At 45.5% G+C, this 23,089-nt stretch overlaps 1 protein-coding gene across 4 annotated transcripts in view; it reads left to right on the top strand.

Annotated features, from left to right (window-relative positions):
* The window catches only part of tafa5l (TAFA chemokine like family member 5, like), a 423,503-nt gene that overhangs the window by 303,622 nt on the left and 96,792 nt on the right, over positions 1-23,089 (top strand). For 3 of the 4 annotated variants that reach the window (XM_034171994.1, XM_034171993.1, XM_034171992.1), the window contains exon 3: positions 5,667-5,794. In XM_034171994.1, the coding sequence (XP_034027885.1) occupies positions 5,667-5,794 (128 nt within the window). Of the gene's footprint in view, positions 1-5,666; positions 5,795-10,608; positions 10,762-23,089 lie in introns of all 4 variants that reach the window. The other variant, XR_004561192.1, reaches the window with a different exon arrangement.

Below are 23,089 nucleotides of genomic sequence, written 5' to 3'. Positions count from 1 at the left end.
GAGGCTGAGGAGTGTGATCCCACTGTAGTTGGAACACACCCTCCAGTCCCCCTTCTTAAACAGAGGGACCACCACCCCGGTCTGCCAATCCAGAGACACTGTCCCTGACTGCCACGTGATGTTGCAGAGACGTGTTAACCAAGACAGTCCCACAACATCCAGAGACTTAAGGTACTCCGGATGGATTTCATCCACCCCAGGAGCCTTGCCATCGAAGAGCTTTCTGACCACCTCTGTGATTTTGGCCTGGGTAATGGATGAGTCCGCCTCTGAGTCCCCCGTCTCTGCTTCCTCTTCAGAAGACGTGACTATGGGATTGAGGAGATCCTCGAAGTATTCCTTCCACCGCCCAACACCATCCCCAGTCAGGGTCAACAGCTCCCCACCCGCACCATAGAGAGTGTTGGTGAGAAGCTGCTTCCGCCTCCGGAGGCGTCGGACGGTTTGCCAGAATTTCTTCAAGGACGACCGATAGTCCTCCTCCATGGCCTCCCCAAACTCCTCCCAGACCCGAGTTTTTGCCTCTGCAACCGCACAGGCTGCAGCATGCTTGGCTTGCCGGTACCTGTCAGCTGCCTCCAGAGTCCCTCCTGCCAACAAAAACAAGTAGGACTCCTTCTTCAGCTTGATGGCATCCCTTACTTCCGGCATCCACCACCAGGTTCGGGGATTGCCGCCATGACAGGCACCAGAGACCCTGCGACCACAGCTATGAGCGGCCGCATCGACAATGGAGGTGGAGAACATGGTCCACTCGGACTCCATGTCTCCAACCTCCCCCGGGATCTGGGAAAAGCTTTCTCGTAGGTGAGAGTTGAGGACCTCACTAACAGAGGGTTCCGCCAGTCGTTCCCAGCAGATCCTCATGATACATTTGGGCCTGCCAAGTCTGACCGGCTTCCTCCCCTCCCAGAGGATCCATCTCACCACCAGGTGGTGATCGGTCAACAGCTCAGCCCCTCTCTTCACCCAAGTGTCCAAGACATGTGGCTGAAGGTCAGATGATATGACTACAAAGTCGATCATCGACCTCCAACTCAGGGTATCCTGGTGCCACGTGCACCTATGGACACCCTTGTGCTCGAACATGGCTTTCGTGATGGATAAACTGTGGCTAGCACAGAAGTCCAACAACTGACCACCACTCGAGTTCAGAATGGGGAGGCCGTGCTTCCCAATCACCCCCCTCCAGGTCTCACTGTCACCGCCCACGTGGGTGCTGAAGTCCCCCAGAACAATGGAGTCCCCAGTCGGAGCACTAGCTAGTACCCCTCACAGGGACTCCAAGAAGGTCAGGTACTCTGTATTGCCGCTCGGCCCGTAGGCCGAGACAACAGTGAGGGACCTGTCCCCGACTTTAAGGCATAGGTACGCGACCCTCTCGTTCACCGGTGTGAACTCCAACACATGATGACTGAGCTGGGGAGCAATAAGCAATGCTACCCCAACCCGCTGCCTCTCACCGTGGTCAACACCAGAAAAGTGGAGTGCCCAGCCCCTCTCCAGGAGTTGGGTACCAGAGCCTAAGATGTGCATGGAGGTGAGCCCGACTATCTCTAGTCAGTACCTCTCAACCTCCCTCACAAGCTCAGGCTTCTTCCCCCCAGTGAGGTGACATTCCACATCCTGACAGCCAGAGGCTGTGAGCGCAGACCGGGCCGCTGGGCCATCTGCCCTTGACCGCCATCCAGTCCTCTCTCCACCCGACCCCCATGGCCCCCTCTGCAGGTGGTGAACCCACAGAAGGGCAGCCCACGTCACTCTTTCAGGCCATGCCCGGCCGGGCCCCGTGGGCTAAGGACCGACCATCAGGCACCCGCGTGCAAGCCCCAACCCCAGGCCTGGCTCCAGGGTGGGGCCCCGGGTCCGCCATACCGGGCGATGTCTCGGTCCTTGATTTCATACTGGTCATGGGAGCTTCTGAACTGCCGTTAGTCTGACCCGTCCCCTCGGACCTTTTTGCCATGGGAGACTCTACCAGGGGCACGAAGCCCCCGACAACATAGCTCCTAGGATCATCCGGGTACGCAAGCTCGCCCACCACAATAAGGTGGCAGTTCGAGGGGGAGTCTTCTAGACTAGTCTTCTAGATTAGATTGTAATGTTCTATTTTCAGGGTTACCACATTCCAGCATTAGGGGTCTTCAGCTGGTTCAGAATGCTGCCGCCAGACTTTTGACACGTAGCAGAAGGTCTGAACATATCACACCCATTTTGGCATCTTTGCACTGGCTCCCTGTCTCTGTGAGAGCAGATTTTAAGGTTTTGTTATTGACTTATAAAGTTGTTCATGGACTGGTGCCATCTTATCTGGCTGATCTTGTGGAACTTTACGTGCTGGCCTCGGCTTTGCAGTCGCAGGATGCAGGACCTCTCTGTGTTCCCAGGGTGAAGAAGAAGTCAGCAGGTCAAAGAGCCTTTTTTCATCGTGCACCCACACTGTGGAACAATCTTCCTGTGACCATGAGGCTGTCAGAGTCCGTGGACATTTTTAAGTCAAGACTCTGTTTTATTTTTTTTACTTTGTTTTTAATTATGTATTTGAAATTTTGTATTAATTTTTAATTTATTTATTTACATTTTTTGTTGAATTGTTCCGTGCAAGGCGCCTTGAGATGGCTTTTGCTGTGATTTGGCGCATTATAAGCAATGAAATGGCATGAATGAGAAGCAGTTCGCTCGTCTCATTCATGTCCACATCTGCCGGCGTGTGTCCTGCCTACACGTGTGTCTTGTGGATGGCGCGCCACAGGACACTGCGCCATGTGGAACTGAGCTCATGTGGGTGATGTGACAGTGAGATCGCCTGCTGCATGTTATGATCTGACTGTCTGTTTCAACCTGGGGGCAGCCTGTCCATGTGCGCACGGTGCATGTGCGTGCTTGCTTGCTGCAGCCCATCGCCACAGTGACATATGTTTTTATTTATGTTCACTTGATGACAGCAAACAGACACGCGCGTCACAGTGGTCAGGTGTTAGTTCATGTCCATCCAAACACAGTACTGTTCAGCTGGGATGTCCTGAATGACAGATCTCCACAGCTGCTTCAGTGGGCGGCCTCACCTCCTGTCAGTTTTTAGTGCACACACCAAAGCCACACTCTTGGGGCACTTAGACAAAGTTCACTGCCAGTACAACAATGATTATCTGCAGTCTCTTGTCATGCCAAGAATGCAAAAGGCCACACATTTTCTGAGTGCCATGCGAGCCGTGTTAGATGTTCGTGCGTGTCACCTGGAATTTGGCCGACACCTGCCACGAGAGGGTTTGATGGGCTCGCACAGTGCACACTCTGTTTGTCAGCTTCTGTTGTGCGCAAATAGTTGTAGCAACAGGTGTACAAGATGTTGGAATCAGCTTCAAAATTACACGGTTTGCATTCCTGCTTCATGCGCACTTAATGCCACATTTGCACTGTGTGTGAAGGGGCCCTGAGAGATGTTTAGACTACTAGAAGATTAGCAACAAAGTCTGGACATGGACTGTGCTGCTGGGATCCTTGATGATTTAGCAGATTTGAAGTTAATAGCTGACATGACTGCATATGTTAACTGTAGTCAGCATTATCTTTATCCCCTCCCCTGTAATGGTGGTACAATCCACCTTAGGTAAGTCCCTGGAATCTGACTTAAAAAAAAAAAAGATCATGTTTTTCCGAAGACATGTGTGTGATGTGTCTGATCGCGTTGTGTGCAGTTGGCTTGTGTGTGAGGTTGTCACAATAACATGCAACAGTGTGTGCTAAATTGTGTCATAATATGATTCAGTGTTTAATTGCAGGAAAAGCTATGGAGCACATTGACCTCAGCAGCAACCTCAGAGATATAAGCCAGACTGTAGGTTAGACCATGAATTTCTCCAAGTCTGGACTATGGAGATTATTAAAATTGATGGCCCATGGTAAAAGCAGAATATTCAAAGCTAGAAGAATTTCACATTCCACCCAGACATCTTCTGTTTCTTTCTTTAAAAAAAGCACATCCTGACAATATATATATATATATATATATATATATATATATATATATATATATATATATATATATATATATATATATATATGGACACAAATAAAAATAAACAAAACGGTTATTTTGATTTGAAGTTATTAATTCCGACTGGACTCTATCGTTCTAACTTGACTTGACACAGAGCGGCGCAGCATTTGGAGCTGTGTGAACAGAACGGAGGATGATTCTCGTTTCTTTCTCGCAACAAGACAGGAGTCCCTGTTAGTAACTTTAATCCGCACAAAAGTGACTCACGATTTCACATATTCAGGGATGAAAGTGGTGAAAAACAAAAAAAGCTGAAACCCAAAATTACCCCCCAAACACCACCTGCACAAAAATATTTCAATTCTAGAAACTCTGAAATGTAATCTGGGACTATTCCAGATGATAAACTGGAGTCAGTGCAGCATCCATTTAGTGAGAAAAAAACAACAACTTTCCTTATTCAGATTCATTCCAGTAGTATTCTGCTCTTACTAGATGCAGTAGTTTTCTAGTTTGGCAGATAGTTCTGGAGGAAATCACTGAAGAAATGAACACACTGAAAATATTGTTTGACCGAAACAAACTGTCATTAAACGTACATAAGACAGGGATGAAATGGAGGTGTAAGAGTCACTCGGGGTTCACAGGAAACACTTATTTATTTCTGTATGTATGTATGTATTTATTTATTTATGTATTTCATTGTTAGTTGGTTTTATATTTTCTGTTGTGTTTCTATTCAGGTTCTTTTTGTCTCTTTCTCTAAAATTGTATATAATAAGTATATATTGTATATAATAATCATTAGATTATTAATATATAAACAAAAATAAATTTAAAAAATATTACAATTTGAAAACAAATGCACCCGAACGTGATGACAGCTGCAACTGCTTAATGCTAAATTTTAACATTGAAAATGCCATAGACATGCTAACGCGTTAGCATCGCTCCTGTTGTTAAGTTATAAAATACATCTATCAACTATTTCAGAAGACCATAACAGGTCGGTTTAACATAAAAAAGGTAAATAATACTCACAGACGTATGCTCTTTATGCTTTTAGCGGGGGAAAATTAAGCAAACGAAAGACTAAACGAAGCAATAGATCGAAGCACTGCTTCAATCTGCGAACCACTGCTTCGATTGGTTCAAGGTTCAAAGCAAAGCCGCGCTGCAGAAAAGTTGATTACGGAGCTGCTGCAGGGTCTGTAATCAATGTAGAGAAATTATAATTTTCCTGACAAACACCCCTCAAAACAACGGCCACTCTGAAGGACTGATAACAGAATCGTTAAGCAAAAAGCTTATTGATGTCGGTGGATCGAATCATTTCTTAACGATACCCGAAAGGAACCGGTTCTCGATACCCATCCCTATCCAGAACTGTGCACAAATACAATGAAATTGGGTTGGGCAGACTAGAACAGTGCATTGTGCATCATTTTTTTTTTATTTCTGCCAACTCCTCCTGTCTGATGCTGCCTTATGAACATAATTACAGTAAGAAGGCTCCTAGAACCTCTACATACCATGTAGATATTTTCCCTGTCTGATGATGCATTTTAAGGGCATACTTGTTTCTGGAAAAGGTGAAATTCTGAAGCATTTCCCTCCTTCTTCCCACTAACAGTCGAACTTGCCTTTTTGTCTCTCACCCTCATAGCGCGAATCGTGAGGAGCCGTCAGTGGTGTGAGATGGCTCCCTGCATGGAGGGGGAGGTCTGCAGTCTTCTGTTCAACCGATCTGGCTGGAGCTGCACCAGGGGCAGTGGTCGCATCAAGACCGTTACGGTAATTAAGACATCAGGATAGCCTACAAGATCTGTGTACCTGATCACATTATGTGTACATTTGCAGGATGAGTGAACACCATTAGTAGAAACAACACGCTTTTTCTGGCAAAACTGTTTGCGTTCAAACTTCCAACAGCTAACCACCAATATGTCACTGACATCTCAGTAGGTGTTTTGCCTTTAAACCCTCTATGATATAACCATTTTAGTGTATAGTCACACTGGTGAACACAACGTCTTATTCACAAAATGAACAGGAATGTAAAATTGGTGAAAATTTACTTCTTTCAAGACCTGTTGTAACCATTGCAAATGGACTGCATTTATATAGCACTTTTCCATCTGCATCAGATGCTCAAAGCGCTTTACAATAAGCCTCACATTCACCCCGATGTCAGGGTGCCACCATATAAGGCTCTCACTACACACCGGGAGCTACTAGGGGATTAAGGGCCTTGCCCAAGTTCCCTTAATGATTTTCTGGTCAGGCTGGGAAACAAACAAACAATTCAACACTACCAGATTAATACATCAGCAGCATACATTATATTGTCAAAAAGATGAATTAAAAAAAGAGTAAATTTTCAATCCAACTACATGCTAGGCTATGGACTGTAATTTAGGCTAGCAAGTACCCACCTAATACAGGAAACAGGCAGAATGTACTTTGGCAAAGGCGCTACAACTTGTTTGTTGATTATCTTGTACAGCATAACAAGTCGCCTTACTTCCCTCCTATGCTCCAGTGGCTGCCACTCCCAAGTGCGCTTGGTAATAATTCCTGGTTCCCTCCCATATTCATTACAAATGAACCTGGTTCCTTGACGCTGGACCATTTCAAGCTTAGCCTAGTCTTTAATGAAATAAAGGTCCCAAGAAGCACTTGCATACTCTCAGTGTGGCCGTACTAGTGTGAAGTATACCTGTTCCTTCACCATAGGTGGGCAGGATGACTACATGAGGCTACACCTCACCATGCTCTGATGATCAAAGGGGAACAGGTGGAATGTGTCCAAGAATTCAAGTTCCTAGGACTACACATCTCTGAGGAAGTTGGCTGGACAGCCAATACCAATCATATGGTTAAAAAGGCCCAGCAACGCCTATTTTTCCTAAGAACATTGAAAAAGGACAAGCTGCCTCCGCCTCTGTTGAAGAATTTCTACAGCTGCACCATCGAGAGCGTACTCACATATGGATGTACGGTGTGGTACGCCAGCTGCACCGCATCTGAGAAGAAACAGCTTCAGCGAGTGATTAAAACAGCTCAGCGGATCATCGGTTGCCCGCTCCCATCCCTGGCTGAGATTTACTCAAAACGCCTTCTCGGACGGGCCACAAAGATCACGAATGATCCCTACCATCCGGGACACTCCCTCTTCTCCATCCTCCCGTCTGGCAGGCTCCGGGTTAACCGAGCCCGCACAAACAGACTGAAGGACAGCTTTTTCCCAATGGCTGTGAAAAGACTTTTAGAAGAATATTGACTACTTGTATCGCACTGGGGATTACACTGCACTGTTTTTATTATTGCACCGGATATTCCATCCACTGTTTTATTCTTTAAAATATGTATTTAATATTCATTATCTTATTTATACTGAGTTTTTAACAGACTATATATTTTATATGTGATAGTCTATTGTATATTGTAATTTATCTGTGAGGGAGCTGCTGCACAGGGGGGTTGCCGAACAACATTTCATTGTGTTTTTTATACAATGACAATAAAGCTTATTCAATTATTCAATTATTCAATTCAAATTCCTCTGCAAAACACTTAGTACACCACTGGCCTTTGAGGAGACGTTCTAAATAGTTTGATCCCACTTAAGGCCATGCTGGAATTCAACCCCAAGATAAGGATTGTGGGATACATCAGACAGCAATTTGTTGTCAATTTTGTATCTAGCACTGTAAGGATGTCGTTTTCAAGTGATGGACAACTTCTTGCATTTGCTGATATTAAAGGTTGTCCTCCATGTGGTGTGGGACCAGATCTCAAGAGAGGTCAAATCAGTCTGCAGACTATGAACATCAGCTGGTGATCTGATAGGCCAATACAGGACGCAGTCATCAGCAAAAAGCCAAATGGAGGTTGTTATACCCTCTCCTATATCATTGATGTACAGTACACCTCCAACAACAAGTGTCTTCTGAATGTGATAAATAGCTGACAACAGATTCATCTCTCCCTGACTTTGTGATAGATATACTCTAAGATTCTAAAACATGTTAAATGCTTAAGCCTTCAATATGGTGTCACCTGGTCCTCTGTAGGCTCCTGTCACAGTTCAACAAATGCCCAAGACTGCTGAGATGCCAAAGCTGCAGAGCTGACGGCCCTGCAGCCTTTGCACTGTCATCACTTCCTGTTGGCTTCAGCAATGAGGTGATGCACAGGAATGAAATCACCATCAGACATTATGAATCCATAAAAGCAGAAAATCACTGTAGAATAATGGTAATGTTTATTCTTATTATGAAACTGTGACTGAATCCTGGAGCTTTCGGGGCCAGTGCTACCACAGAGAGGCCAACAATAGCTGCAGTTGGGCACCATTGCTTGCATCGTCAATGCCTGAGTCTCCATGGATACATGTCTCACTCAAGCTTGATACACTGGCCAATTTCATACTGCTTGAGTATTCATGCATGCTAAAAGTGTCCAAGCTATGTTCCTCACCTAGTGAGCAACTGAAAGACAATCACAATAATTTTCGAGAAGTCATGCTCTGAACAGATTTGATTTTGAATGTCTCATTCACTGTAATTTTCCTTCTACTGCTCCTTCTTGCTTGATTTAAAATTCAGGCTCCACTGCTCATGCTTGTATGTGTTGCTTGTATTAAGTATTGGCATTTGCACAAGGACAACTGCCATGTATTTTATGCTGTGTTTAATGGCATCAATTTCTACACCTTTCAACTGGCAAATATAAGGCATCTTTTGCTTTTGGCTGCTCCCATTGGACAGTCCCTCAAAGTTTTTCCAGTTTTTGTTTTGGCATGAAAATTGACTGAAAATTTCTCGAAGATTCTCTGATTAAAGTTCATCATCTCTGTCATCAGTTTCTTTTCAGTTGATAGCATGGTCAGTGCATTCAACCTGTCTGAGTTCATGGTGTATCTGAGACATATTTTGATTCTTTTCAAAGTGGAGAAGCACCTCTTACGATCACTGAACATGAGTAAATAACATCTGCTGTGGTGACTGTGTCTACAGAAACTGAACTGGATTATTCCAAGGAAGATATAACGAGCTACATGAGAACACAGCGAACATTTATTAACAAATGTTGCCGGACCCGGCTTCTCTGCCTGCGGACATAATTTTCAGACATCACAGTGACGATGTGTATATGATTGACAGCACTAATTGTCCAGTTACATCAGGAAAAGAAACATTAAAGCAATACAATTCGCTGTGAATAAAAATGGGAGTGTGCGAGGTGCAGTTCTGTGCGCCCCTCAGGCAAAATTGAGGAGGCCAATCAGACAGAAGCATCAGGTCACATGCTGGGCAAAAGTTCAAGGCTTGCTATTGACTCCTGTTACACCGGCGCCCCTCTGATAATAAATTATGTATTCAAAACATCATATTTATTAATCCATACACTCTGAAACCCCTTTTATTAAATAATGACAACAGGTGCTGATCATTTTACGGTAAAAGTAAATGCTTATTACCATTTTTTAAATATAATATAATGACAATTTTGCTATGTTTATGTAGATTTTCCTCTGTCAAATTTCAGATGGCATACCATACTTCAGGGTATTATTCCACATGCACTCCTGCACCTGTATCTCTAAATGCCCTGTCTCCCGCCCTCCCCGTGGTGAGTGCAGCTGACGGTGGCACTGCCAGGTCACACACTTCAGCCTAACCTGCTAATGGACCTTGCATATGCAGGCCGCTCTCCACCACAAGCCAGCCATTAATATGAATCACTCTCTGGAGGCCCCTCTCCCCAAACAAGCTGGCAATTTGTCTTCACTAGTGAGCTGTTGAAAGGTCTACATGTGATATTCTCTGAGGTGGAAAGCACAATTCAGGAGTGGGTGTGTGGTGTTATGAGGTTGATTTCAAACACTTGACAGGATGTGGAGCTGAATTGCCGGGCTGCAGAAGACTGGACCCGCTATTGTCTCTGTGCACGATATAAAGGTTTTTTTTTCCTTAACGAAAGTTCATGTTAAAGGGTTTTTGTGTGTGTGTGTATATGTGTGTATGTGCATGCAGAAGTGTGCGAGCGTTGTAAGATTGCATTACTTGCTCTCTGCCTGCTGAAAGCACTGTTGAGAGCACTACTGAGCTCTTATTGTCAGCATTTGCCAATCAACTGATGGTTCAAATTGAATCTAAGCCGATCAGAAGTGCTTCTTCGGTGCAGGATAACACCAGGCCATTTCTCCAAACATTACGGGATGTACAGTAAATGAAACAGGGATTTAGCATTGTGAACTGTATGCAATGCAAAGGCTGATTTGATCACATTCAGACTGCTGGGAAAAATATATTCTGACACCCACACCACAAATGCCACGGCTCAGCTAGTGTTTGGCCTGGAGAGAGAGAGAACAGTTGCTTTGGGGTGTTTTTTGTGAAATGAAGAGGAGCTGCAAAATGAGCATCATGCACGCAGGCACCCATGCACACACGCATGAACGCATGCGCGCGCACACACACACACACACACACACACACACACACACACACACACACACACACACACACAGTGTGTGACCCAGTAGGTCACACAGGTTTGCATCATATTTTTTGAACATTTTCCTTTTTTTACTCCTACAGCTATTTGTTCTCCGTTCCAGTGTCAGCGAGGGCAAACAGCTCATACATGGCGTACAATGCCGCCAGTGTTGTTGAGCACATGAAGACATCTCAGCCAGTTTGCTGCACAGGCTTTCACAATGCATGCCATGATACACATTCTCCATTTGTAGGGTAAAGAAAGTGACATGTTAACGTTCAAGAGAAAGTAAGGAAAATGATCAGGCTGGATGGTCAGGAGTTGCCGGACGGCTCAAACAAACAGCTCTGGTTTTTAGAAGGATTTACTGTAGTGGATTGCAGAGGTCGGTGCATGAGTAGGCAGTCAAAGACAAGCAGCAGTACAAAAATCATCAAGCAAAAGGCGTGGTCGGTGCAACAGGCTGGAGATCAGAAACACACAAGGAGGCAGGCAGGACTATGGAAAGCAGGTGCAGAGCTGGAATGAAAGCACAAGGCACGACAAACTGGCGAGGAACTAACACAACCAGTGAGCTTATATAACCCCAGGTAATAATCAGCAAATCAGAGACAGGTGTTCATGGAAAGCACCAGAACAAGGGCGTGACCAGAGAGGGGGAAACACCCATCACCAATTACCAAGAGAAAGACAAGAGAAGCAGAGACAGACAGACCCAAGCAGAAAAACCCGGCAAGAGAATACACAAAGAAAAAACAATGAATTACGAAAAATAACAAACAGATCAAAAGAAAGAAATAAAAACAAATAACCAAACAAAACCCAAACCCTGACAAAAATAAACCATGTAGTTTTGAATGGAAAACATTAAAATTGCAATGAAAAGGGACAGAAACACACACACACATACACATGACAGTGCATCTACAGTTCTACAGAGAGAGTGATAATGTCTCACATTCATAACAGCATCCCGGACACAACCGACCCACCGCAGTACCCCTACAGGCACAGCCGGTCTACATCAGCCGCCATCGCCGCCGCCCTTCACATCTCCCTCTCTCATCTGGAAAATAAAGACTCCTACATTAGGATGCTCTTTATCGACTACAGCTCCACCTTCAACACGGTCGTCCCCCACAAACTCACCCACAAACTGTTAGCCCTCGGACTTCACCCCTCCCTCTGTGACTGGCTTCTCAACTTCCTGACTGGCAGGCCACAGTCTGTCACGTTCGGGAGAAGGACGTCAGCCACCATCACTACCAACATGGGGACCCCATAGGGCTGTGTCCTGAGCCCCATCCTCTACACCCTGTTCACCCACGACTGTGTCGCTTCCCAACCCCAACAACACCATCATCAAGTTTGCCGATGACACCGCCGTGATAGGACGCATCACTGGCAGAGACGAGGCGGTCTACAGGAAGGAGGTGGACAGTCTGGTGACGTGGTGTGGAGACAACAACCTCACCCTCAACACAGAAAAGACCAAGAAGATGATAGTGGACATGAGGAAGGAGAGGAGGCCTCACCAGCCGTTGTTCATCCGAGGTCTTGAGGTGGAGAGGGTGAGGAACTTCAAGTACCTTGGGGTCCACGTCAGCGATGAGCTCACCTGGACATTCAACACCACATAGGTGGTGAAGAAGGCTCAGCAGCAGCTGTATTTCATGAGGAGGCTGATGAAATTTGGGATGGCACCCAAGATCCTCAGCAACTTCTACAGCTGCATCATTGAGTCAGTCCTGACCACCTGCATCACTGTGTGGTATGGCAGCTCTACTGTGTTGGACCACAAACGCCTGCAGAGAGTGATAAGGACTGCGTCTAAGATCACCAGGACCCCACAACCCTCTCTGCAGAGCATCTACCACCGCAGAGTCCACAGGAGAGCTGTCTCCATCATCAAAGACCCCACTCACCCCCAACATGGACTATTCACACTCCTCCCCTCAGGCCGCAGGTTCAGGACTGTGAGTTGCAGAACCACCAGGTTCAAAAACTCCTTCTTTCCCACAGCCATTAGACTGTTAAACAGCTGAACATCCCCCCCAAGGACAGAGCCCCCCATCACTGCTCCCCCCATTTATCTTCTTTTGGACACTTTACTATATTATGGACACTTTATTCTATTGCACTACAATACTTGTTAACTTGAATCCATTGGCTCAATTACACTAAATTGCACGAAACCATTTACTGCTGAATGTTGCACAAAACAGTGAATGTTTCACACTGATGCACTATCATGTACATATCATATAGACCATTACACAAGCATATTTTATATTTCCCTTCTTACAGTATATATTTCTTTTTATTATTATTATTACATCTTTATTACATTGCTTGTTATATTCTGTTGTTCTTACCAGCATGCTTATTTTATGTTATTTCATTCCCCCCCCCCCCCCCCCCCCCCCCACACACACACACACTTATATTTACATATTTTATACTTAGTTATTTATATATATATTTGGGCATCCAGTGTTGGCAGCAAAGTAAGAATTTCATTGCACAGGGAAACATGTTTCTTTATTGTGCGTATGACAATAAAACCTTTGAATCTCTTGAATCTCTACAGTACAACTCCCCCCCATTAAAAGGAGTACTTGTCATGCTCCCCTGGGCTGCAAGACCAGAAATGGGGTTTAGGAATACACTGTACATGTGCATCACTCTTACTTTCTTGTGCCTGCAACTAATTTGAAGAAAATTTGTGTGATAGCTAAATGAGGGTAACTCAGAACCAGGGATGACTTGTTTATAAGGGTGACTTGGGTGATACACTGCCAAACAGGAAAAGGAGGGATTTTTTTCTGTCTGAGTCTACCTCTGTTACAATGGTTATCAGTGTTCCAGACCATTTGATCTGCCTCTGAATATCATTGTCCAGTCAGGCCCTGCCCATTCTGGTGTAATTTCAGTCAGATTGAAAATCGCTCCATCACATCTGTTCCAGACTCTCATGTAGAATCTGAATTTTTCACAAAATGGAGCTTTCAATGCAATCACTATGGTTTCTGGGTGTGCACAGCACAGTAGGTGTTTACATCATACACAACTGTGAAAAGCGCGGGCTGTGGCATCCGTCAAAGCTGCGCTCAAAACCCCTGAGAAACTCGGAGCCTCAGACTCCGAGCTCAATAAATGGATTTCCTGACAAGATGGCGAGGGTTTTTTCACTCTGCTGGATGTTTCTACCGGTGAGTGTGTTATGGTCATGCAAACCATTTGTTATTACTATCATTTATTTTATTTTATTTTATTATGTTATTATGGCTGACAAAAAAAACATCTTAATTTACATAAATTAATTACAGCACCAGTTCATTTTTTTAAATTGCAATTAATCACATTTTGATCTGTTTTGTTTAGATGTCACTGACTTGGTCTGTCGATAAGGAGTGTTTTTGAGAGCAATAACTGGGTTAGATGTCTGTGCCTTTGGAGAGTTTTTTTGCACCTGATCAGAAGTACTTATTTTTTGTGAATAGCTGTAAGAAAATCATGCGATCAGCACTCGTTAATGGCCGCTTCACACATAACATGAAGTTGGGCGAATGACGCAGAAACCAGCCCAAAAAGCCTGAAGAAAAGTGAACTGCAAAAAATTCCAGCTGTTGTTGGGAGGGACAGACGATCGGAGAGGTGTGAACGATCCCGCGGCGACAGTTTCGTGCATGCTCATGTGCATGTGCACAAACACAGTGTGAGCATGTGAGAAGTGTGAAACCACATCATGCTCTCACAGCAGCAGCAGCAATCACATGTTGTCCAAATGCACATAAATTGACAAAAATGTGTAAGGACAAATAATCAGAGAGCACAGAACATTATAAGAACAATTAATGGACTGTTTAAATCTAAGACAATAATGTTACTGGTCATGATTTGTAATTGACGCCTGATGACTTGATGGTCTGTGTTGAAAGTGACAAAACCAATGGATTTCTTTTTGTCTGTTGAAATAATTAATTCCTGTTATAAAGAGCAGACAGTACAAGAATTATCATCCTTCTGTTCCTTCATGTTCATGAACCATGGCCATGGATGTAAACAAGGAATTAATTAAATGACATATATTAATGCTCATATCATGAACACATCAGGGGCTCTGTGTATACAGCGCGCGGCGCACCGAAGGACACTGCGTCATGTGGACTATAACTCACGTGGTGGACGTGCTCCAGATGAGTGTTCATATGATCAGATGGATATATTCACATGGGGCAGACTGGCTGATGGCGTCTGCAGTGCGCAGTGAGGCTCTGCAAAGGTGACATGTTTTTATTTTTTACCATCTTAGGACAGCCAAGACGTATGCATTCCAGTGGCGTATTGAGAGGTGATGTTCTACATGGCACAGTATGTGTTCTCCAGCTGTGAGAACCATAGACACAGCGCCAACACTCCCACTTGTCTGGTGCAACTCACAGTTGGGGACTACATATCTGCCATGAAGAACATCACCTCTCAACACGCCACAGCAATGCAGATTTGTGGCAGGGCTGTCATGACATGCTGATTGTTGTTAAATTATTATTTTTATTGGCCTTTGTTTTACAACCCCAATTCCAATGAAGTTGGGACATTGTGTAAAATGTAAATAAAAACATAATGCAATGATTTACAAATCCTCTTCAACCTGTATAAAATTGAATACAACCTATGTTCAATTGAATACACCACAAAGACAAGATATCCCACTTGATTTGCCACCTTATCATCAATCAATCAATCAATTTTTTTTATATAGCGCCAAATCACAACAAACAGTTGCCCCAAGGCGCTTTATATTGTAAGGCAAGGCCATACAATAATTATGTAAAACCCCAACGGTCAAAACGACCCCCTGTGAGCAAGCACTTGGCTACAGTGGGAAGGAAAAACTCCCTTTTAACAGGAAGAAACCTCCAGCAGAACCAGGCTCAGGGAGGGGCAGTCTTCTGCTGGGACTGGTTGGGGCTGAGGGAGAGAACCAGGAAAAAGACATGCTGTGGAAGGGAGCAGAGATCGATCACTAATGATTAAATGCAGAGTGGTGCATACAGAGCCAAAAAGAGAAAGAAACAGTGCATCATGGGAACCCCCCAGCAGTCTACGTCTATAGCAGCATAACTAAGGGATGGTTCAGGGTCACCCGATCCAGCCCTAACTATAAGCTTTAGCAAAAAGGAAAGTTTTAAGCCTAATCTTAAAAGTAGAGAGGGTGTCTGTCTCCCTGATCTGAATTGGGAGCTGGTTCCACAGGAGAGGAGCCTGAAAGCTGAAGGCTCTGCCTCCCAATCTACTCTTACAAACCCTAGGAACTACAAGTAAGCCTGCAGTCTGAGAGCGAAGCGCTCTATTGGGGTGATATGGTACTACGAGGTCCCTAAGATAAGATGGGACCTGATTATTCAAAACCTTATAAGTAAGAAGAAGAATTTTAAATTCTATTCTAGAATTAACAGGAAGCCAATGAAGAGAGGCCAATATGGGTGAGATATGCTCTCTCCTTCTAGTCCCCGTCAGTACTCTAGCTGCAGCATTTTGAATTAACTGAAGGCTTTTTAGGGAACTTTTAGGACAACCTGATAATAATGAATTACAATAGTCCAGCCTAGAGGAAATAAATGCATGAATTAGTTTTTCAGCATCACTCTGAGACAAGACCTTTCTGATTTTAGAGATATTGCGTAAATGCAAAAAAGCAGTCCTACATATTTGTTTAATATGCGCTTTGAATGACATATCCTGATAAAAAATGACTCCAAGATTTCTCACAGTATTACTAGAGGCCAGGGCAATGCCATCCAGAGTAAGGATCTGGTTAGACACCATGTTTCTAAGATTTGTGGGGCCAAGTACAATAACTTCAGTTTTATCTGAGTTTAAAAGCAGGAAATTAGAGGTCATCCATGTCTTTATGTCTGTAAGACAATCCTGCAGTTTAGCTAATTGGTGTGTGTCCTCTGGCTTCATGGATAGATAAAGCTGGGTATCATCTGCGTAACAATGAAAATTTAAGCAATACCGTCTAATAATACTACCTAAGGGAAGCATGTATAAAGTGAATAAAATTGGTCCTAGCACACAACCTTGTGGAACTCCATAATTAACCCTAGTCTGTGAAGAAGATTCCCCATGTACATGAACAAATTGTAATCTATTAGACAAATATGATTCAAACCACCGCAGCGCAGTGCCTTTAATACCTATGGCATGCTCTAATCTCTGTAATAAAATTTTATGGTCAACAGTATCAAAAGCAGCACTGAGGTCTAACAGAACAAGCACAGAGATGAGTCCACTGTCCGAGGCCATAAGAAGATCATTTGTAACCTTCACTAATGCTGTTTCTGTACTATGATGAATTCTAAAACCTGACTGAAACTCTTCAAAAAGACCATTCCTCTGCAGATGATCAGTTAGCTGTTTTACAACTACCCTTTCAAGAATTTTTGAGAGAAAAGGAAGGTTGGAGATTGGCCTATAATTAAAGTTAGTTAATGGTTAACTAAGTTAAAGTTAATGGAATACTTAGCTCAATAGAGCTCTGACTCTTTGTCAGCCTGGCTACAGTGCTGAAAAGAAACCTGGGGTTGTTCTTATTTTCTTCAATTAGTGATGAGTAGAAAGATGTCCTAGCTTTACGGAGGGCTTTTTTATAGAGCAACAGACTCTTTTTCCAGGCTAAGTGAAGATCTTCTAAATTAGTGAGACGCCATTTCCTCTCCAACTTATGGGTTATCTGCTTTAAGCTACGAGTTTGTGAGTTATACCACGGAGTCAGGCACTTCTGATTTAAAGCTCTCTTTTTCAGAGGAGCTACAGCATCCAAAGTTGTCTTCAATGAGGATGTAAAACTATTGACGAGATACTCTATCTGACTTACAGAGTTTAGGTAGCTACTCTGCACTGTGTTGGTATATGGCATTAGAGAACATAAAGAAGGAATCATATCCTTAAACCTAGTTACAGCGCTTTCTGAAAGACTTCTAGTGTAATGAAACTTATTCCCCACTGCTGGGTAGTCCATCAGAGTAAATGTAAATGTTATTAAGAAATGATCAGACAGAAGGGAGTTTTCAGGGAATACTGTTAAGTCTTCTATTTCCATACCATAAGTCAGAACAAGATCTAAGATATGATTAAAGTGGTGGGTGGACTCATTTACTTTTTGAGCAAAGCCAATAGAGTCTAATAATAGATTATTATCATGGTGGGGGAGTTTGTGTACCCAGATGATCCTAGGAGCTATGTTGTCTGGGGCTTCGTGCCCTTGGTAGGGTCTCCCATGGCAAACAGGTCCTAGGTGACAGGCCAGACTAAGGGCAGTTCAGAAGCTCCTATGAGCAGTGTGATATCAAAGACCAAGACGTCGCCCGGTATGGCGGAGCCGAGGCCCCACCCTGGAGCCGAGCCTGGGGTTGGGGCTTGCGCGCGAGCGCTTGGTGGTTGGGCCTTAGCCCATGGGGCCCGGCCGGGCTCAGCCCGAAAGAGCAATGTGGGCCTGCCCTCCTGTGGGTTCACCACCTGCAGAGGGGGCCATGGGGTCAGGTGCAGAGAGGACTGGGTGGCAGTTGAGGGCGGGTGGCCCGGCAGCCTGGTCCGCGCTCACAGCGTCTGGCTGTTGGGACGTGGAACGTCACCTCACTGGGGGGAAGTGGCCTGAGCTTGTGCGGGAGGTTGAGAGGTACCGACTAGAGATAGTCGGGCTCACCTCCACGCACAGCTTGGGCTCTGGTACTCAACTCCTGGAAAGGGGCTGGGCGCTCCACTTCTCTGGCATTGCCTGCGGGCGGAGAGCTGGGGTAGCATTGCTCATTGCTCCCCAGCTCAGTCGCCATGTGTTGGAGTTCACCCCGGTGAACGAGAGGGTCGTGTCCCTATGCCTTGGGACAGGTCTCTTTCTGTTGTCTTGCCCTACGGGCCGAGTGACAGTGGAGAATACCCGACCTTCTTGGAGTCCCTGCGAGGGGTACTCGATAGTGCTCTGACTGGGTACTCCATTGTTCTCCTGGGGGACTTCAACGCCCATGTGGGCGGCGACAGTGAAACCTGGAGGGGGTGATCGGGAAGCACGGCCTCCCCGATCTGAACCCGAGTGGTGTTCAGTTGTTGGACTTCTGTGCTAACCACAGTTTGTCCATCATGAACACCATGTTCGAGCACAAGGGTGTCCATAAGTGCACATGGCACCAGGACACCTTGAGCCAGAGGTCGATGATCGCCTTTGTAGTCATATCATCTGACCTTCAGCCATGTGTCTCAGACACTCGGGTGAAGAGAGGGGCTGAGCTGTCCACCGATCACCACCTGGTGGTAAGTTGGATCCGCTGGGAGGGGAGGAAGCTAGTCAGACCTGGCAGGCCCAAACATATCGTGAGGGTCTGCTGGGAACGACTGACGGAACCCTCTGTCGGTGAGGTCTTCAACTCTCACCTCCGGGAGAGCTTCTCCCAGATCCTGGGGGAGGTTGGAGACATGGAGTCTGAGTGGACCATGTTCTCCACCTCCATTGTCGATGTGGCCGCTCATAGCAGTGGTCGCAAGGTCTCTGGTGCCTGTTGCGGCGGCAATCCCCAAACCCGGTGGTGGACGCCAGAAGTAAGGGATGCCGTCAAGCTGAAGAAGGAGACCTACTTGTCTTTGTTGGTACATGGGATGCCGGAGGCAGCTGACAGGTACTGGCAGGCCAAGCATACTGCAGCCTGTGCGGTCACAGAGGCAAAAACTCAGGTCTGGGAGGAGTTCTGGGAGGCCATGGAGGAGGACTATTGGTCGGCCTCGAAGAAATTCTAGCAAACTGTCCGACGCCTCAGGAGGCGGAAGCAACTCTCCGCCAACACTGTTTATAGTGCGGGTGGGGAGCTGTTGACCCGGACTGGGGATGTTGTCGGGCGGTGGAAGGAATACTTCGAAGATCTCCTCAATCCCATTCTCACATCTTCCGAAGAGGAAGCAGAGACTGGGGACTCAGAGGCGGACTCAGAGGCGGACTCATTCATCACCCAGGCCAAAGACACTGAGGTGGTCAGAAAGCTCCTTGGTGGCAAGGCTCCTGGGGTGGATGAAATCCGTCTTGAGCATCTTAAGTCTCTGGATGTTGACATGCCACTGCAACATCGCGCGGCAGTCTGGGACAGTGCAGACCAGGGTGGTGGTTCCTCTGTTTAAGAAGGGGGACCGAAGGATGTGTTCCAACTATAGGCGGATCACACTCCTCAGCCTCCCCTGTAAGGTCTATTCCAGAGTACCGGAGAGGAGACTTCGACCGATCGTCAAACCTCGGATTTAGGAGGAGCAATGTGGTTTTCATCCTAGTCCAGCTCTACACCCTCCATCGGGTGCTCGAGGGTTCATGGGAGTTAACCCAAACAGTCCACATGTGCTTTGTGGATCTGGAGAAAGGGTTTGACCGTTCGACCATGTCCCTCGAGGCACCCTGTGGGGGGTACACCGGGAGTATGGGGTCCGGGGTCCTTTGCTAAGGGCTATCTGGTCCATGTACAACCACAGCAGGAGCATGGTTCAAATTGCCAGTAGTAAGTCAAGCCTGTTTCCAGTGTGCGTTGGCCTCTGCCAGGGCTGCCCTTTGTCACCGGTTCTGTTTATTACCTTTATGGACAGAATGTCTTGGCGCAGCCAGGGTGAAGAGGGGGTCCGGTTTGGGAACCACAGAATCTCATCTCTGCTGTTTGCGCACAATGTAGTTCTGTTGGCTTTGTCAAATCAGGACCTTCAGCATGCACTGGGGCAGTTTGCAGCCGAGTGTGAAGCGTTCGGAATGAAAACCAGCACCTCCAAATCCGAGTCCATGGTTCTCGACTGGAAAAGGGTGCCTTGCCTTCTTCAGGTCGGTGGAGTGTCCTTGCCTCAAGTGGAGGAGTTTAAGTATCTCGGGGCCTTGTTTACGAGTGGGGGATGGATGGAGCGTGAAATCGACAGACGGATCGGTACAGCGCCTGCATTGATGCATTGAGGAGGCCTCTGGGAAGACCCAGGACACACTGGAGGGACTACATCTCTCAGCTGGCTTGGGAATGCCTCAGGGTTCCTCCGGAGGAGCTGGGGGAGGTGTGTGTGGATCCGGAGGTCTGGGCGGCTTTGCTTGAGCTGCTGCCCCCATGACCCGACCCTGGATGAAGTGGAAGAAAATGGATGGATGGATGGATGGATGGATGGATGGATGGATGGATGGATGGATGGATGAGATATTTTATGTTCAAACTGATAAACTTTATTGTTTTTGTCCAAATATTTGCTCATTTTGAAATGGATGGCTGCAACACATTATGGTTAGGGTTGGGGGTAGGAGTAGGGTTAGTAATAGTGAGTTAAAAAATAAAACCCGTCATGAAAATTTGACTAATTTCGTGACGGGAGGACAAAAAAAAACAAAAAAAACAACATGAGATTGGGCTGGAATACACCACCACAAAGACGAGATATTTAATGTTCAAACTGATAAACTTCATTGTTTTGTGCAAATATTTGCTCATTTTGAAATGGATGTCTGCAAAACGTTTCAAAAAAGCTGGTGGTAAGACAATGGTATGTTCACCACTGTGTTACATCACCTTTCCTTCTAACAACACTCAGTAAGCATTTGGGAACTGAGGACACTAATTGTTGAATCTTTGTGGGTAGAATTTTTTTGCCATTCTTGCTTGATGTACAACTTCAGTTGTTCAACAGTCCGGGGTCTCCGTTGTCATATTTTGCACATCATAATACGCCACACGTTTTCAATGGGCAATAGGTCTGGACTGCAGGCAGGCCAGTTTAGTATCTGCACTCTTTTATTACAAAGCCACGCTGTTGTAACATGTGCAGAATGTGGTTTGGCATTGTCTTGCTGAAATAAGCAGGGCCATCCCTGAAAAAGATGCTGCTTGGATGGCAGCATGTGTTGCTCCAAAACCTGGATGTACCTTTCAGCATTGAAGGTGCCATCACCGATGTGTAAATTGCCCATGCCATGGGCATACCCCCCATACCCCCCATACCATCACAGATGCTGGCAATTGAGCTTTCCGCTGGTATCAATCTGGTTGGTGTTTTTCCTCTTTTGTCCGGAGGACACGACGCCCATGATTTCCAAAAACAATTTGAAATGTGGACTTATCAGACCACAGCACACTTTTCCACTTTGCATCTGTCCATTTCAAATGAGCTCAGGCCCAGAGAAGCCGGCAGTGTTTCTGATGTTCTTAATGTATGGCTTTTGCTTTGCATGGTAGCGTTTTAACTTGCACTTGTAGATGTAGCGATGAACTGTGTTAACTGACAATGGTTTTCTGAAGTGTTACTGCGCCCACGCGGTAAGATCCTGTACATAATGATGTCGGTTTTTAATGCAGTGCCGCCTGAGGGCTCGAAGGTCATGGGCATTGAATGTTGGTTTTTGGCCTTGCTGCTTACGTGTAGAAAGTTCTCCAGATTCTCTGAATCTTCTGATTATATTATGGACTGTAGATGATGGAATCCCTAAATTCCTTGCAATTGAATGTTGAGAAACATTGTTCTTAAACTGTTGGACTATTTTTTTCCACGCAGTTGCTCACAAAATGGCGATCCTCGCCCCACTTTTGCTTGTGAATGGCTGAGAGTTTTGGGGATGCTCCTTTTATACCTAATCATGACACTCACCTGTTTCCAATTAGGTGTTCTTTGAGCATTCATCAACTTTCCCAGTCTTTTGTTGCCCTGTCCCAACTTTTTTGAAATGTGTTACAGGCATCCATTTCAAAATGAGCAAATATTTGCACAGAAACAATAAAGTTTATCTGTTTGAACATTAAATATCTTGTCTTTGTGGTGTATTCAATTGAATATAGGTTGAAGAGGATTTACAAATCATTGTATTCTGTTTTTATTTACATTTTACACAATGTCCCAACTTCAATGGATTTGGGGCTGTAATTTATTACATTGTGTTCACTCTGTCAGTGTCAGCTGAGAAAGTGAGTCTGAGCTGGACATGCCCCCATGTCTGGAGTGCGAACCAAAGCCATCACACATGAATGAGCTCACGCCGTTCTCCTTATTGTATGTCTGTATTTTTTTTATTTTACCACTGTTTCTTTTAATTGAACAGCTCGCTGTCACTCTCGCCTGACAGTGTGCATGTTCTCACCTGTAGCTTTGGTGCTCCTGTGCTGACATGATCTGAGTGGCATGCCCCCTTGGGCTCACAGCTGGCTGTCACTCAAAGCTCCACGTGACAGATAGACATTGTGATCGTGTGTCACATGGCTGTTCACTTGCTGCATTGGCTGCAGACCGCTGCGTCAGATGGGGTTTATATGGGATCTATGCAAGTCATATGGGGCAACACTTTTGTGAGCACTTTTTTTTTTATTTTTAACTGTTGTGCCAACATGTGTGCACTGCTGCCTGGTCATCCCATCTCCAGAGGGACATGCTGAATATGTCCTGATGGGTGGTCCACAGCTGACATGGAGGTCAGCTATGTGCATGAGCTTGTCACATGCATTGACTCGCATGGGCACAACACACAATTGCAAGCCATATGTGTTGCTGGGGTGGCGGCACACTCATGGGACACTTAGAACATGCGGAGCC

The sequence above is a fragment of the Thalassophryne amazonica genome, chromosome 6, assembly GCF_902500255.1.
Source record: "Thalassophryne amazonica chromosome 6, fThaAma1.1, whole genome shotgun sequence".
In the NCBI taxonomy this organism is placed as follows: Eukaryota; Metazoa; Chordata; class Actinopteri; order Batrachoidiformes; family Batrachoididae; genus Thalassophryne; species Thalassophryne amazonica.
Note: the sequence above shows the minus strand (reverse complement) of the source record. Positions and strands in the feature narration are given on the sequence as shown.